Below are 17,754 nucleotides of genomic sequence, written 5' to 3'. Positions count from 1 at the left end.
ACAATCTGTTGACCTTTTTTCCGCTGTCGTGCCAAAAAACGGTCTTTATAACATCATCTCTCTTAGGTGACGAGATCACATCTCTGAGTTGAGGGATTTTCACGTTTTAAGTTAAATTGAAGGATTACATGTTCCTCTGTGGGTTTGAGAAAATTCTCCAATCCAAACCCTTTTAAAACCTGTTACATAAACTCTGAAACGCATGGTGGTCGAGGCAAACACAAGGCTGCTTTTCTTATTTACGAGAGATGTTTACATTTTCCTAACATTTTGGATCTGGGGAATTACAGCCGTGACTTTAGCAGGACCTGCGTTGAAATGTTTTATGGCTATCTGATATTTTTTTTTCAATGTGATTTTAATCCTGTGGAGGCCGAGTGTGGATGTTGGAGCCGTTTCTAAACACATCAGCTCTCGCATGTTGCTCCAGCCCCGCCGAGATCATCCAAAAAAACGAATATCTGAGGAGATAACTTCCATAAACTTTGGTCATTACGCTGAAAGTCCAAAAAAGCCGCTTTCCTCTCCAAAATCCACCACCCCCACGTCTCCCCCTGATTGCTAATTTCTATTTATATGCCATGAGGGGAAATAATGAAAACCAGATGAGGAGGCGGAGGAAAGCTGAAGCAGGCCTTTTGGTGATGAATGCGGAGGAGGAGGATGACTGTTTATAGAGTATCCTGCCCCGTCGCGGCTGTGCCGGCAGCGGTGCCCTGGCTAAGAAAAGGACTGCCCCGGTAGGATGTGTGGGTTGGAGGTTCCACCATGACTCACTTGGTAGTCATGCGTGTTTGCACTTGTCCGCCCCCCCCCCCCCCCAAAAAAAAAAAATCCCAAAGCTGAAGCAAGAGAGCCGCCAAGCCTGACAACTCTAAATAGCATTACGTGGGTGTGTGGAGCGGCTAAATTTACTCTGAAACAAGTGCAAAAGAGAAGGAGGGGGACGTTATGACCGCTTATATCATTGAATTACTTAATACTGACTCACATTTCACTTGTATTCACAGTGGAGCGGTAGTCCCGGGATGAGTAACGTGTGACGCAGTCGCAGTGCAGTTCATGTGACAGGGTGACTTAACAGTTAGAGAAACTATTCACGGGCTTTTAAATGCTATTTTAGACACCTCCGCCGATTCTATCGGAGATTTAGGAGACATGTTACGGACTTAACGGAGCCAAGTTCTGGAAATGGTGGGAGTAGGATCTGTTTCTTATTTGGCTTAGGTTGGAAAATATCAAGTAAACACTGTCTTCCTGTTCACCACCTCCTAAATACAGTTACGATCTTATCCACCCGCCTTCATCCGTACAGGGGAACTGTAGTGAAACCTGAAAAAAAAGGCCTCCTATTGTTTGCTATCATCCAGGAGCCAGGAGCAAATGGGGCTCGAATTGCAGCTCTGAAAGGTAACAGGAAATTGACAAATCGCTAATCCACTCTGAACTATTCAGGGAAACAAAAGGTACATTCCACCAGAAAAGGAAAGAAAAGCACATTTAAGTAGAGAAGGCCCATTTTTGGAGGGATGGTTCATTTGACGCAAACTGCTGACGAACTGGAATAAGACTGGATGCTATGTCGGTCTTAGTGAAAGCCCGGTCAGCTAACTGACAAAAGCAACAAGATACTTCCTTTTGTGCGCATGTTTACCTTTCAGCTTCTTCCCTGTGAAGCATTTAAACCGAACCTTTTACTGTGAGGGGATTCGAGCTTATGTTAAACCGAGAGGGCTCATATTCCCGTCGAGCAAAACTCTGAATCCAAAAGATCCCAGGCCTGTCGCACAGAGCACCTGAGCGCTCAGCCGTCACGTGTAGCCGATTATATACACGGTTGTGTTGTTTTCTTGCCGACCATGCAGTTTTTCCAAACCTAAGCCACGGTGTATTTTCTTTTTCTTCTTCTTTGTCCCTGAGAAATTCCTGGTCACAGTTTGTGTTTCCCCAACTGTTGGGATTTCTGGCTGACCAACCAACTTACAAAGTGATGATCTCATCCCCTGGGGGCCCGGAGGTGGTAAGGGGGAGTGGGTGTCAGTAGGGGGGGGGGGGGGGCAGCGGACTTCCCAAGTGATAAATTCACTGACAAAAAGAGGCGGCCAAATGGGGGGTGGGGGTGATGTGTGGGCTGGATTTGCCCCTGTCGTTGCCTTTAGTGCAGGAACCACGCCATAAAAGCCCAGCATTGATAGCCCCGGTTTATTATCTTTGAACAGGTGGCCCGGCTACTCGTAATGGTCGCTCTCATTTCTCAAGGCACACACTGTTGGGCTCCACAATATGGAGACCATTTGGGAGTTTGGGAACATCCTGATCTGGCCGCATTAAAGCCCGGGGAGTAAACTACAGCGCATAGTTTTGTGGTGACTTGTTGGAGTGGGGTGGTGGGGGGGGGGGGGGGGGGGGGCTTAGCAGGAGAGCTACTTCCTGTGAGCATAACTCATGGAAACGTGGAGGCTCTGTTGATGCTAGCAGCTTCGGGGCTAATCGTGTCAATGACCTGTATTGTTTAGCTTTCAAGGTTACCGAGGAGAATCGCAGCAAAGAAGCCCTCCAAGAATGTAAACAGTCACATTTCGAGCTACAAGCTGTTTCTACTCACTGCTGAAATCTTTTTTTTCACCAGGAATTCCACACCCAGCATGAACATATACACACACACACACACACACACACACACACACACACACACACACACACAGAAAACAGTGATTAGCTGTTCGCCATTGAACTCAAACTCATGAAAATAGAGCCGCACACACTTCAAAATCAGCCATCAGTGAGATCTTTCATTCCTCAAGCCGGTTGCTGGTTTCTCAGCAGCTCAATCAAGACGCCAGACAGTGCTGTTTTTTTCATTAATTAATATATTTTCTGCATTAAAGTTAACATAGTTTTCTTTTGTGCCACCCTTTAATTTTTCAGTAAGTATTTGATATTTTGTTATATTCAGACATGAGTAAATTTAAGACTGTCTCTTGCAATAAATATCATAAAATAATAGAGCTTCACATAATAAATATTTTTTACAACAAAAAAAGAAAATGTTTTAACAGACATTTTTTTTCCTTTTAAAAAATAGCCAGAATTCCTCTTATGGATTTTGAGCATACAATTTACATAAAAATAAAGAAAAAAAAAACAACAACAAACAAACATGGGAGAATGCCACAGAATGTGTTTGAAGAGTTCAGATGGGTGGAAGGAGAGAAACATATCCACATGGGAAAAAAAAAGAAATACTATGAGATGGATGTGCTTTCGTTAATGCAACATGAGCATAGGAACCACGGTTTTAGTGTGGTAGCAACCAATAAATTCAAACATACCTGCTTGCTATGAATAACAGGTAACAGCTACATAATTGCCCTATAGTAGATCGTCCTTCACAGATTTGGTGAGAGGCAGCTGCCACTGGGCACACAGGCCCAGAGGAAACTGCCTACCTAAAACGGAAGAGAAACTTTTTTCATATATATAAAAAAATAGTGTTAATGACGAGCTGAGGATAGACATAGAAACAGTTAAGGCAAACACTGGTCTGTAAAAACATGGTCCTGATCCAGAGAAAATAAAAATAATTGAGTGGTTTTCGTTACTCCTTTGCTTTAGCTCCTTAGGTTTCCGCAGCGAGGAGGGGAGGCTGGTGGGAGGTGCTTAGAATGTTTGATAAACATTAATTTGTGACTTATCACTATCATTGTCATCATAAGATCCACATCAAGAGTCTCCCGCACACACGCAATCACAAACACACAGGGGCGATCAGGAGGGCTTTTCCTGGGTCTGTGGGGCCCAGCTCTCCAGTTTGCAATAGACAGTGTTGGAGTTCTTGCAGCGACAGCCGGGCCTGTTGACCCGGTCGTAGCAGCCCTGGCACGCCTTCAGACACCCCTTGACAGGTGGGTAGCATAGCAGACAGGGGAAGAGTACCGACATTAATCCCATGCACAGGAAACGAGAGCAGCAGTGGGAGCGTGACAGCGAGCAAGGGTGGTCAGCACACGAGTCCCCCTCATCGTCATTGGAGCAGTGGTAGAAGATGCCCTTAGCCAGGCACATGCACGTGCCGTGCTCCAGCGCGCTCTCGGCCGAGCAGAGGCACTGGCCGTTGCACGCCAGGCACGACGGCAGGCTCCTGGGAGCCGTACAGTCACTGCACTTGCACTTCCCGCAGCGCTCACAGATGAACTGGTGCCCGGCGGCGGCCACCACCCCGTTGCCAGAGCCAGAAAAGTCTGATTTCCCTTTGCCCTGGGGCTTGAGTGGAGCCTCTAGTGGAGGCTGGTGGAAGTGAGGTCCCTGCTGGGGCTGTGAAAGGGCCTTGGGCTTGGGCTGAGTCCGAACAGGCCGCTCCGCTCTGTGGTGTTGCTGCAAGCTCGCGCCGGGCCTGGAAGGGGGCGAGCGTGCCAAGAGTCCCTGTTCAGAGGAGGCGCTGCTGTTGCTCCCTGAACTAGCGGCACTTCCTGTGCTAGTGGAGCGGCTGAGCCCCGGCACCCGGGACCCGCCGTACTGCTGTCCCCCGGCCACGACCACCACGCCGCCCCCGACGTGATGGTGGTGACCTGACGGCCGGTGCTCATAATTGTTGTTCACATTGACGAGGATGACCTCGTGAGTTCTCTCCTGCTTGTCCTGGGGCCTGGGGGCCAAGCGGGGCGCAGGGGGCCTCCGCACAACCGAGGGCCCCTCGGTATACTCGTTGTTGGAGCGGATGGCCTTGATTTGGTCCAGGGAGAGAATGGCGGCATGCTGGAGCTCCCGCTCGTAATCCGACCTCTGCCGGCTCTCTAGGGAAGGCTGCTGGATCACCACTAATGAACCGCCGGGGCCATGTTGACTTTGGAGCTCCATCTGGGGGGATCACCACTTCCGACATTCACCGTGGACTTGGCATGCATCGGAAAACCTGCCAGAGGGGGGAAGAGAGGCCGGGGAAGAGACAAAGGAGAGGCAGGGAGGGAGGGGACATCGTCAGACGGAGCCAACACACGGCATAGCTGGCAAACACACACTGTCCTGATGGAAGAGGGGTGAACATGGCCATTTCAAATTCAAAGCCAAGTACCAATCAGCATCATGTCAGTATTCATAAACAATACCAGAACTATACTGCAGCAGCAGAAAATAGAAAGTTCCAACATGTATTACTGTTTGAAGTGAAAGGAGCAATATTAGATTATTTGTGTTTAAAATTGATCCAGACTGGCTGTTTTCATCCCTGTCAACATGACAATATGTCACTTTTGATCCCGTTAAGTGAGGCAACCCAGGAAAAAAAAAAAAGTTGACTATTAACAAGACTTTTTGTACCTTCCTCCCCAATACGCACACATCTAATCTTCAGGAGGCCCTACAAATACTTCCCCTCCTCATTTACATTTGTATGACTAGTTAACATTTAAATGCAGCGCGGCGACGAAATGAGGACGCGATCCAAGGGAACTAAATGAGCTGCCTCACTTAGTATTCTATTACTACACCAAAAAGGGATTTCAGGGAAATGGGGACAAAAGTAGAGCAAAAAAAAGAAGAAGAAGAAGAAAACTAAGGTCAGATCAAGTTCCGACAAAATAAAGACTTTGCTTAAAGAACGATTCGAGCGCTTGCAAGTTGACGGACTAAACGTCACCTTACCGCTGCAGCATATCTTGATTTTTTTAAGTGAATTTTAAGCAAATCATTTGTCTTACATGAGTCTTTATTCCATAAACTTTATCAGGAATTTGGGGGTTTGAGCTTACGTGAATGTTATGAAGCAACGCCGACCTGCACGAGGCCAAAACGTCCCCGCGAAACACACATCAAACCTCAGCCGAGAGCCAGAGTGATCGAGTTTTTTAAAATCTATTTAGCTCTATGCAAATAACTAAACTCTTTATTATTTGTAATAGTCTAAGCGTCAAAGTGCGCGCTAATAATAGGGTTATCCGCACAGGGCGCGTTCAAAGGACGAGGCGGCAGCTATAGAAGCAGGATCCTATAAAAACGTACAGAGCCGGAGATCAAGAGACAGTAGAGGACGCATCCAAATAGACGGGGGAAAAACTTATGAATGAAAACAACCGCCGTGGGGGGAAGGGTGTTTGTTACAGCGGAGGCACGGAAGGACGCAGGCATGGCGATCCATCAACTTCACCAACTAGTCGCGATTCATTTAAACTCGCAGCGGGTGTTTCTGATTTTTTTTCTGTGCCAAACATAGAAAAATGACACGGAAAGTCTTTGGATTTGTGCACCAGTGTAAAAAAAAAACATTTATATCGCTACAGCGGCGCAGACAAGGTCGCTACGTGCGCTACTATCGGATACTACAACACCGTAAAAGCATCATAATGAACGTAAAACAAGTGTAAAACACTGAGGGAGATACGTACCTATGTGCAACCATCCATAACGTCGAATCCATCAACCAAACAGCCTACCAGAACTCCATCCACAGAGGAAGGGGCAATGTCCAGACGTAGACTATAAGGTCTGATGCATAACATTCACTGCCTGTTAATCCAAGTGCGAGTGTATCCCTTTGCGTTATTCCCTTATTATTATTATTCTTTTCTTGTGGTTTAGTTCAGCGCGGGTTACGCGTGCATTGGTCCCAGGATGAAACAAAGTAAATCCACGGTGGAGCGCTGACGGAGGGAGGGAGGTGAAGGCACCCGGAGAACTGCTGCGCACTTGGGAGGCCGATCTTTAGGCAACCTACTTATAGAGAAGTCCCGCAGGATTTGTAGTAAAAAAAAAAAAAATTTATTTAAAAAAAAATGTTGTAGAAATAAAATCAAACACGAGCGAGCGTATAGATCCAAGACGTTCTCCTCTCCGAGTATTCTGCAGGGGAGGTGCGTTGGGAGTTACTTATTGTTGCGGGGAGTCTGCGCTCGCGGAGGAGAAAAAAAAGCGTCGTCGGGTCGCAGACGGCGGTTGCGCTCTCTCCTGCTCCGCGGGCCCGTTCAGCACTGAATGAATGGGAACGCAGGGCTCAGTGTTTGCTCGACAAGCCAACTCCCATTGGCCATTCACTCCACTGAAAAAGGATACATCGCATCCGCTTCTGATTCATTGGGCAGATGTGGAAGGCCGGGCCATAGAGCTTTAAGGTGGAACGGATTTCTTTGTGGGTTATGAATAACGATGTGAATAAGGTTTATGTGACTAATAGTGATGTAACAAACGCACCATTTATTTATGTTCGTGCTGATTTGGTACAAACAACACACAGAGTCAAGGAAAACACAGTTTTTGTACATTGCGTCTTAAAATAAACTGGAAATTGAATATAACCATTAAACCAATATAACTACAACGATTACACAAAACATATAGCAATAAAGGCATTTAGATTTTTTGTGTCACATGTTTAACACAGAAGTAGTATAACTTATAAGCTATACTAAACTGAAGAACATGAATCTAATAAAGTACTGAAGGCTCAAACTTAAACGCAGTAAATGTGTTTGGATGAGGGGCTCACGTCATTTCTTTAACATGTTAAGAAACCCAGAAATGACCAGTTTCACAAATGTTTAGTTATATGTAATATACATATACATACAAATACATATATGGTAACATGGTTTATAAAGTGGGGCTTCTTAAATGTAATGTAATAATCCGTGTAGCGCTGCAGAACTGAGTCAATTAAAAGACCCCCGCTGGGGCTGGAACCACACGTTGGAAACCCACTGTCTGCAGACAAGACAATCCGGGGGGGGGGGGGGGGGCGGCGCAACCGGATGTCTTTGAATGTTTACCATTACGCATTCACGTTTGCCATCAGAGGAAACCAAATGTGTCACGATGAGTGCAGCATAGCTGTCTGATAAGGACGTTCCCACCATCTGAAGAGTTTCATGGAGACGGCGGTGGTTGGGGGGGGGGGGGGGGGTTTAGTCCCGGACCACCTTAAGAAAGAAGCAGCCCTGCAGCCAGGGGAAAGACTCCCCCCCCCCCCCCGCTCCTCCCCTCTGTTCCTGACTGTCTGGTTTGATTGGTGTCGCGGATGCGCTACATCCGGATCCATGAGAAAAGGAAGTTCAATACAAAGTCAATTTATCCTTTTCAAATGGAAAAATCAATAGATGAATGACCTCCAGCGCCATTTCGGGTCAGCCGATGCTTAAAAAAGAACAGAGAGAGAGAGAGTTAACGGGCTGGTAGAGCGACTGTGTGGCCAAGTAACAACGGCTTTTCTTTTTTTAAAGCTGGATGTAAAAACTCAGCTTGCTGGTGATGAAGCAGATCCTGGTAGACCGACAGATGGCCGCCTGGATCCCTGCTCTTAGTGGTCGGAAGTGCGGACGGAAATCTAACGATTGCAGCAATTAGCTGATTTTCCACGGATGGATGTGATGAATAAACCAGCCGTGGCTGTTTTTTTTCCTTATTCTTCTGTGGAGCAGCAGTTCCCCAAAACTAGTTCAGGAAGACGTCAGAGATCACTGAAGGGGTCCAGAAGGTCCCAAGATAAAGTCCACTATTTAATGCTGTATCTGTTAGTTCTGATGGAGATCATTATCTGCAGTATACTCATCAAACGTTTTACCAACTTAGGATTTGTTGCAATCAATCTTCTGTCTCTGTGAAAACGTTTAAAAGACACAAATATTAAAACGTACAAATATCACAAAGTGGCATTAAAACATGTACAGAAGGCAAAAATCAAGTTTCATGGTTTAGACTAAAATGTGTCTTTTACTTTTCTAAGCATTTTAATTGTGCTGTAAACTCCGTGTTAGAGCTCGTTTAAACATCACCAGTGCTGATCAGCTTATTTGTGACTTTTATTTCTGCTGTAATGTTATTTCTCAAGGCAACTAAACACATATACAGAATGCATTTAATACAGTATTAATATTTCACATAATCAAACATGACACTTCAGCTAACTTTTCAAAACCCCAAAAATAAAACAATGTTGTCCTGCTGAGCTAAATAAATACAAATTTAACAAGCACTTTTGGGAAACAGATTTTTTTATTTGGCTGGTTGATCGTGTCATTCTCTTATTTGTCCAGCAGATCGGGGGCAGTCGAAACCTTTTCTGTAAAAACATAATATTAGAGTCACACAGGAAAACAGGCTCCTGGAGTCATATTCTTTTGTCCACAGCAGCTCGGTCAGAAGAAGCACAGGCCGCTCCGTCGCTGCTGATAGCTGATATACGACTGGATGAGAGAGTCGGGGATCCGGGGCTTCACAGTGTTCAGGGCACTTTCAAAGTGTCTGGCCTCGATGTGCTGAGCTTTGATGTCCTCTTGCAGGGCCAGGAGGGCAGCCTCTCTGCATACTGCCGTTATCTGGGACAGGAAACAGACACAGATATTCAGCTGTCAGGCGGAGCGCTCCATCCAATGAACACCACTGAATCATGTGAGCTCAGTTAAAGAGGCCGATCGACCTCAACCACAGACTGGTGACGGTATCGAATGGTGCTGGAGAAGAGCTTTATTCATCGGCCATAGAAATGCATGCATCTCGTGAATATCAAAAGCACACACAAATCAAACTGTGTAAAATCTCAACAACTATCTATACTAAACGCACCTCGGCTCAGCAACATGTCTTGAAAGCAACTGTTGTAATAATAAAATAGTTTCATCATATAAAAATAGGTGCAACAAGAGATCATGGTTAGCCTGATCTACATATAATCCTTAAAGTGGCAATCACCATTTTATTCAAATAAATGAGTCTATCTATTGCTGAAAGGGGAAACACGGAGGTGATTGAGCCGATGGCCCCCTGAGGAAAGTATTCGCATATTATATGCGGTATTACAGACTGCGCGTGTCTGTGGGGAAATTCCCCTAAAGAAATGCTCTATATTTCATGTTTTTCTCCATTGCACACACACAAAATGAAACTATGCACACAATTCTGAAAACTTGACGCTAATGTATCCACAAAAAAAGACTCCAGACTGCTAAACTCTGAGCAGAATTCAGTCGTTTTTCACTCAAAATAAATTCTAATTCAACCAGGACTGAAATGTTCAGGATTGCCACTTTCAATGAGAAGTTGACAGGAAGGATCTGACAGTCTCACTCTTATCCATTTTAGAAAAGAGTGAGTGGAAATCTAGTGACAGGCACTGGAGACAAACATATATCATAGATCCACATGTTGTTGGAACACGAGTTAACTTACAAACATATAAATATTAACAGCCAAGGACTTAACCAACTAGACTGCTTTATTTGAGGACGTTTTAGGCTTTCAATCTGTGGCTCCTCCTCTGTTACCCGGTTTTTGTTCCAATATGCAATGTGACACATTACACTGTTGGTAGAAAAGCTGTAGTTTTCTGGTTCTGCCCTTTAAGATTTAAGTTATATAATAGGATTATTTATGTGTCTGGAGCAGCTCTTTCAATAAAAAAATGGTCCGTTTAATCAACATTTCTAATCAGCCATGTCTAACAGTGTGAATACAGCACTGCTCCTGCAGCTTCTTGACTACACTGCTGATAGAATTATGCAATGGCTGACACGGAGGAGTGCTGCAGGCAGCGGCGGGTGACCTTTGGGAGAGATTCTGCACACGGCAGAGGAGTGACTCACTTCCGAATCGGTGGCGACGGCTGATGAAGGCCAGGCAACTTTCCCTGCAGTGCCACCCTCCTCCCCCTCCTCCTCTGGGAGGCACAGCTTTGTTCTGAGCAAAGAGGAAGCTATTCGCCCCGTACAACCGCTGATAACGTCTGGTGGGAGGTCAGTGGGACAGGCGGTCACGTGATGCGGCCGAGGCTCTGGGGTATTGAACGGTGGAAGTGTGCATGTAGAGCAACTTGGGCCCGCTGGAATTGTTCACTGGACCGAAGCGGCGCTGGCCACTGCTCTTTGCTCCACGGCTGCACTGCGTGACATGCAAGCTGATGCTGAATGTACAGTGAGGGGGGGAGGCTCTAGTGTGTTTTAGCCCACACAGTTTGTAAATAGCTATTAATAGTTAAAACTACGCCTATTCCTGACCCATCATAACTTTCAGAATTAAGGGTCATTAGACTGTATTTATTGTTTTGTTTTTATAAACTGACAGCGTCACTCCACTTTCATTTTCCTTTGGGCAGTAAGCAGTTATGGTTTAAGGATGAACATTCGAGAAAGAACTTTCTCTTTTTTATACATAAAGCTGCAGAAAGTTACTCAATGACAGGATGACCGAAAATGACAAAATGTCAAACTCCACTGCAAAATCCCTCATTTCACTGGATAACAATTAATACATTTCCTATCTTGATATACAACAATAATGCTGTTAATAAATTACTTTGTAAATTCTAAACATTAATTGTTGGCAAAATCTAACGTTACAGGCTAAAAATGATATCAGAAAATAATTAGAAAAGACCTGATAATGAATAATAATGTTTTTGGGGATATTTTTCAACTCTTAAATAAAGTCCAATCAAAGAAAATGACATAAAAGAGTGACGGGCTAATGTTTACAAGCTAGCCGGGCTAGCAAAGTTGGTAACGCTCTTCCTCACCACAAGTTCACTTCTATCTACCGTCACTAAAGTTGTCTTTTGGAGATGACTGAACTTTGGTTGTGATAATTTGAGAACAAACAGGTGAGTTGGGATTGCAGCAAGATCGCAACAGTAGTTGTTAGCCAATGTAGCTAGCTAGCAAATATTAGCAAGCAAGCATAGCCAGCCTGTCTTCATTCATCCGTCTGCTAATACTGCACAATAAACCCTTTACTGGTTGGACAAGTGGTGAGTAGCTTGTGGCTACGCTATCGAAGTGTTGCTATCGTGCGAAGCATTAACAAAGGTGAGTAAAGAAAAAGGAATAACACAGATTATCCCGTCAAAAAAGCTAAATTGTTTGCCAGTTTGCATTGTTTTCTTTGCAGATAATACTCTTAGCATAGCATAGTACTTCATGATTGTTCACACATCAAAAGTATATTGAGGTATATAGTTATATACAGACCAGATATGGATAATCTGTGCGAATAAATTGCACGTCAAATACAACATTTGGAACCCATCCATCTCTATGAGGCTATCCACACCAAATCTGATACTCTGGTATTTGGCAGTGCGGTTAGTTTTTTGGAACAAGCCAATAATCGAAATAATGACTTTTACTAACGTGATCAATAGACGTGGATTTGACTCCTCTCAGTCCTGTCACACATGATGAAAACCGATGCAATTAAGCTCAGTTTTCACACTCGTTACAATAACATGCCACCCATAGGACATGAAACCACACTGGAACCTTTCCACACCTCCTCCCCGAAGTCGAGCTCGGGTTTATTGTTGTAAAAACAACAATGAATTGATGATTGTGTGACGTCGCAAGGCTTACATTTACAGTGTAATGCACGGAATGGAAATATTTGTGTTGGTGCGAAAGGTCTGAACGCCAAAAAAAATGTCAACGAAAATTCTTTATTTTGGTTTAGTTTAGTTTCGTCCCAGGTGTGAAAAGGCCATAAGTGAAAAGTCTTGTTCCAAAACTTTAGGTACCAAATTCAGTATTCAGTATATAACAAAAACACTATATTCATCTAGAATATCTAGAATAATGTAGCGGTGAAAAACAAATTATAGGAGTTTTCTCATTTTCTTCAGAAACGACATTAAAATGCCCATATTAAATATTAAAGTCAAGATTTTATATCACCCACATTTGAACGAATAGTACATCTGAAACCCATCCAGTGCACAGACTCAGTGGAGACGCGAAAACACACAGCAGAGCGTCGACAACCGTTGAAGCACAGGGCGGCCGTGGCGTTTCTCAAGGCTGGAGAGTAAAATGCGGGGAGATAACTGTTTGAATGTGCTCTGGCCCAGCTAGCATGCACGGCTCAGGACAGGTGCTTTGCAGATGTCAGGATGTGAGGCCTCTCCCCCCCCCCCTTCTTCTTCTTCTTCTTCTTCTGTTTCAAGCCAACGAGCAACATGGTTTAGGCCGGGTAAACACACGGGGCCGGGGTAATTTTGTTCGAGGGTTTCCCATCATTCAAGTCATTTAGGCCTGTCAGTAATAATGATGCAAAACAATGAGGCCATGCACCCCCCCCCCCCCCCCCCCCCCCCCCACACACACACACACACCCTCCCCCCCTGTTTACAAACGGAGCGAGGGGCGGGCGGGCGAGCGAGGAGAGGAGTCAGTGAGGGAGAGCCAGAGAGATGCCACATGTTGAACAATGTGATTTAGTGTTTGTTTCCAAGCGACGCCCATAAACAGGAACAGACAAACGCTGCAGCACAATCAAACTGTAATTTCTTATTTACGTTGAAAACTCCACTCCCAGGACATGTTCGCCTCCTCGTGCCTCAAATCTCATGATTCAACAGTTAATAATTATTTGGTTGTTTACTTCCACAACACCCCTTGGGTATATTAAAAAAAAAAATGCTCAGGCGCTGCTCTGAAGTGCACAAACGACACACACACACACACACACACACACACACACACACACACACACAGGCCTCGACATTCATGGTCGCTGGGTTTATGAGCTGGTCTGTGAAGGCGATCAACAAGCCAGTGTTTCCCGCTGTGTGTTTGCCCGTACAGGCCTTGAAAAAAAATAAAAATAAAGCCACAAAGGCAAACAGGGCCAGCGAAAGAGCTAGTTTGTTTGTAAACGTGAAGGCATTCCTAGACCGGAGCCAAAAGTCCCCCCCCACACACACACACACACACACACACTCCTGCACCACCTTGATACCCCTAATTCCCCCCTTCGAAAAAGCAACCCCCCAAAGATGGCCCCCCGCACTCCTCAGAGGGAAACAGAGGAAGGAGAAAACTGCCAATGCACAGAAATGAAATGTATGTGTGTGTGTGTGTGTGTGTGTGTGTGTGTGGGTGTGTGTGACTTGTGGCAGGCCAAATAAATTATGGATCTCTCTTTTAATTTTTTTTTATTAGCAATGCAGACTTTATTTTTCATTCCCTTCATAAATTATGTCAGCAATCACTTAAATATATGGAGAGGGGCGAAGCTGATGCATTGCAGTGGCCGCTCTCTGGTGATGTGGGCGAGCTCAGAGTTCCTGAAGGTGGCACGTAGCCAGTCATACAGACAAACACACACACACACACACACACACACACACACACACACACACACACACACACACACAAAGTAATCATCAAGAGCCTCTCAGTTTGGAGACGGGCTTAAAATCTGCTGACTCAAGATGACCCAAAAGTGGGCCCGATAGTGAGTCAAAGAGGTTTTGATGACGGAGCAGAAGCTGTTTAAAGTCACAGTTTGTACTGTTTGGAGCTCTTCCATTGCGGCCGATTATTCACCGACTCGTTCTCTTCAACGTGTTTTATTCGGCAGTTGTTTTCTGGCGATACAAACATTCTCTGTGACTTCCAGAATCTCCACACTGGAGATTGGAGTGAGGTGAAGCGTGTGCACTGTGACATTCAGGGACATCGACACACGGCACGGACGCTGTTTTTCGTCGGTAGAACATCATGGCGGCGCCCATGTTGGTGGTTTCTCTCTTTTTGGGTCCGTTTGGGTCCAACGCATCTTTTTTCAATTATTCGTGAAGATAAAACGACAGCATTAGTCACTTTTGTAACTGACAAAGACAAAGTGTCCAACATTGACAAGGAACGGGATCAGTGTTGGTTTCTTTAAACATGATGACAAAGGATCCCTAATCTTAACAAAGTAGTATCTAAACCCAAATATCAACCTCTTTCTAACACTAGTCATGTGATTTGTGTCTAAACCGGACCAAATTTGAACCGTAACCAGTGTTATGGATCACCAAGTAACGCGTTAGATTTACTTTTCTGTTGTAACTGTATTCATGTCCAGGCTGTTTTAACGACACAGCCCAAATACTTAACCTCCTAATTGAAGAAGGAAAATAAAAAAGGACAGAAGAACGATCCCTCTTCAAGGACGGACAGACATGAAATAGACACGTACAGAGCAGACAGAAGAAGCAGTAGAATAGCAAAAGAACACTTTCTTAACGTAATCAGGTTAAGTCAATAAAAAGCAAAGTATATAAAACTGATTGTCCAGAAGCATGAAGCGAGAAGCTTAAAGCTCCGTCCTACACCACCGGCAGAAATGTCCGGAATCCTCGTGTCAGTCATTCCACCTTAATAAAATGCCCGCAGAGCCTCTTGAACCGCAGAGCTTTTAAATGGGTCGCTGGAAAAGCGATAGATACTCGATTGGAGCGCCCACCACATCCTTGTTTCCACATATTCCTCTAATGACAAGTTTCCCCCCGGTGGTTCTCAAACCCCTCTGAAAACCAAGCCTCGCATGCACGAATGTACAAACACACTAAAATGTACGTATGTGTGGACATGTATATGAATGTTACTATTACTCTTCAGCATTGCTGTCAATAAGAGTGAAATGCAGTGGTGAGAGGGAGCGGGTCAGACATACCATAATGACATGTGTCGGTCATTTCACACAGACGGGAAAAGTACGATTTAAATCAGCTTTTGATCTTCAAGCGGACTAAAGTTTGTCTCCACGAAGAGAAGCAGTGAGACAGACATGCAGAAAGTGATCCGATGTGGAACTCTTTATGGAAGTTAAACTATTTTCCATTTCCAACCTCACCTTCGGGGGGACGGGGGGGGGACGAGGGGGGGACGTGTGCCGAGTGGAACACTTTAAAGTACGAGAAGAAGAACCTGGTGGGTAAAAGATGGAGGGTCGGTGTAGTTCAGACTACAACAGACGAGAGGCAAAGCGCCACAGGAAAGAAAAGAAAACATTTTGACTCTGTCATTTGCTGATCGGTTATTAGAGATCAGGAAACCAACGGCTTCATAAACACTTGAAGCTACAGAACTGATGGCTCATTAGAAAGTTCCCTTCATTCATATTACCGTTTAGTTTTTCTGCTCGGTGCTGCAGGCCCTCGCTAGCCTCCCAGCCGTCAGGATACAACAGCACCCTTTATGCTCTATTGGTCAGTGAACTGCACTTCCCTCTGTAAGCCACAACTACACCCCACGTCATGCATGCTCCGACGCACACAAGCGCCTCCATGTTGGATGTGCATTCCCCGTATGCGGAGTGATATACCTCGGCGCGTCCAGCGCCGTATGTGAGGTCCTGTTGTCCTTGTAAGATAAGACAACACGAAACTAGAATGACCCCCGGAGAGGAAATTAGGCCGTTTGTGGCAGCGAGTGGTAACGAGATCCAGCAGAGAATAACAGAATATAAATAAGAACATAGCAAAGTGGGGGTTACATAAACACACCTGACACTTTTTAGCACTGGAACATGGCAAGCAAGAAATATATGAGTGGAATAAAAAGTAAGGAGTATAAACATCTAGGTGGGAGTGCAAAAATAGTGACAGTAAAAACATTTAGCTCCTTTGAGGTCAAGAACAAATACAAGGATATAATAATGATAAAAAGATACACGAGCAGCATGACTAATGGAAAAATGTGTACAACCTCTAATAAACAGAGCAGAACTAGGAGATAACCCACATATAGGTGATAACATGTTGTGCAGTGCATGTCAGGGAAATAGACAACTTGTGCCATGTTTCAGAATATTAAAAAAATATATGAGGAAATAAACCAAAACTCGTGTAAATTTCCATCCCACCACTGAACTCTAGATGTTCATGGCACAAACACACTGTACACACAAAACGTGCACACTGGTGCGAAAAAAACCCCTAAAAGGCCCAAAAGTGACACTCCAAAGATCTTTACACGCATCCTACGCATACACAGTGAAATGTAGATCTATATATTTTCCCCCCGTGCAGTGTTTCCCTGGAGGAGGTGAGAAGTGGCGCGTGCCATGAGACAACCTGTTCAGCACGACGAAAAAATAAAAGCCTTCTCCAGAGGTGGAAGGGGTGAAAGTAGAAAAAAAAGAAAAGAAAGGTTGCCACTGCTGGCAGCGCACACCACCGTTCTCGGGTCAAATCTGTCTGGTGTACTTTTTCGCTTCCTACTTCCACAAAGGCGCTCAGTGAGTGTATCAGACGGCCTTAATGAAGGGCTTGTTAGCCGGGCTACCGGCAGCAGATCCACTAGACCCGGAGTGTGTGTGTGTTTACTATCAATCCGCCCTTGTGTCTACAGCGGGCTACGTGCAGTACTCCCCTCCTCCCTCCCTCCCTCGCCCCCCTCCCTCACACACAAACGGCCACATTTACAGGAGCGAGTCCCCCCCCCCCCCCCCTTCCTCCCTTCCTCCCTCCCACAAAACCTCTCCTCCATCACTCCACAAGTCCTGCACACATACTCTACAGTTACACCACCATGCTGCACTTGCTCACATGATGCACCGAACATGCATTTTGCACACGCGTGTGTGCGCACGCCCATGTGTAACACACTGCACTTGCAGGACCACACGGATGAGGCTCACGTAGGCCACTGCACACTTTTCCGCACGCCGTGCACCAAAGAAACGTGCTGCACAGCGACCACACATTCAGGCACAGGTACGACACGCACACCACCGCACTCATGTGTACAGTGAAGTGTACAAGCCAGGAAGTCTTGTACATAAGCACACATGCATACTCATTTAACCTCCAGAAGTCACAGCAGCAGATCACTGTGTTCTCTTTATGATTTCCTGATCGGTCAGAATGTAACTTGCAAATTAAGTAAGTGCAAATTTGAGCCAATCCAATCAATAGGATGTATAAATGTATGGACGTTAATGAAATGCAAAAAAAAAAAAGCAACTATGATTGCTAAAATGTTATGACAAATCAGTTTGAGTAAAATCTCC

The 17,754-nt window shown here is 45.1% G+C and overlaps 2 protein-coding genes across 2 annotated transcripts in view; both read right to left on the bottom strand.

Annotated features, from left to right (window-relative positions):
* Window positions 1-2,871: 2,871 nt before the first annotated feature.
* spry1 (sprouty homolog 1, antagonist of FGF signaling) lies at window positions 2,872-6,941 on the bottom strand. Its single transcript, XM_079167090.1, has 2 exons — window positions 6,381-6,941; window positions 2,872-4,912 (listed from the first exon to the last, which is right to left on the bottom strand). Exon 2 carries the CDS (start codon window positions 4,855-4,857, stop codon window positions 3,769-3,771), a length of 1,089 nt encoding a protein of 362 aa, XP_079023216.1. The 5' UTR covers window positions 4,858-4,912; window positions 6,381-6,941; the 3' UTR covers window positions 2,872-3,768.
* A 1,918-nt stretch (window positions 6,942-8,859) lies between these two features.
* Window positions 8,860-17,754, bottom strand: part of afg2a (AFG2 AAA ATPase homolog A) — a 102,012-nt gene continuing 93,117 nt past the window's right edge. Inside the window, exon 17 of the mRNA XM_079167106.1 lies at window positions 8,860-9,302. Within this exon, the coding sequence (XP_079023232.1) occupies window positions 9,123-9,302 (180 nt within the window). The 3' untranslated portion in view covers window positions 8,860-9,122. The remainder of the gene's footprint in view (window positions 9,303-17,754) is intronic.

Source organism: Pholis gunnellus, assembly GCF_910591455.1.
Source record: "Pholis gunnellus genome assembly, chromosome: 10".
NCBI classification, from domain to species: domain Eukaryota; kingdom Metazoa; phylum Chordata; class Actinopteri; order Perciformes; family Pholidae; genus Pholis; species Pholis gunnellus.
Note: the sequence above shows the minus strand (reverse complement) of the source record. Positions and strands in the feature narration are given on the sequence as shown.

Bases quoted from the DNA above. Each gene is read 5' to 3' on its own strand.
- spry1 (XM_079167090.1), bottom strand. From the start codon at position 4,857: ATGGAGCTCCAAAGTCAACATGGCCCCGGCGGTTCATTAGTGGTGATC.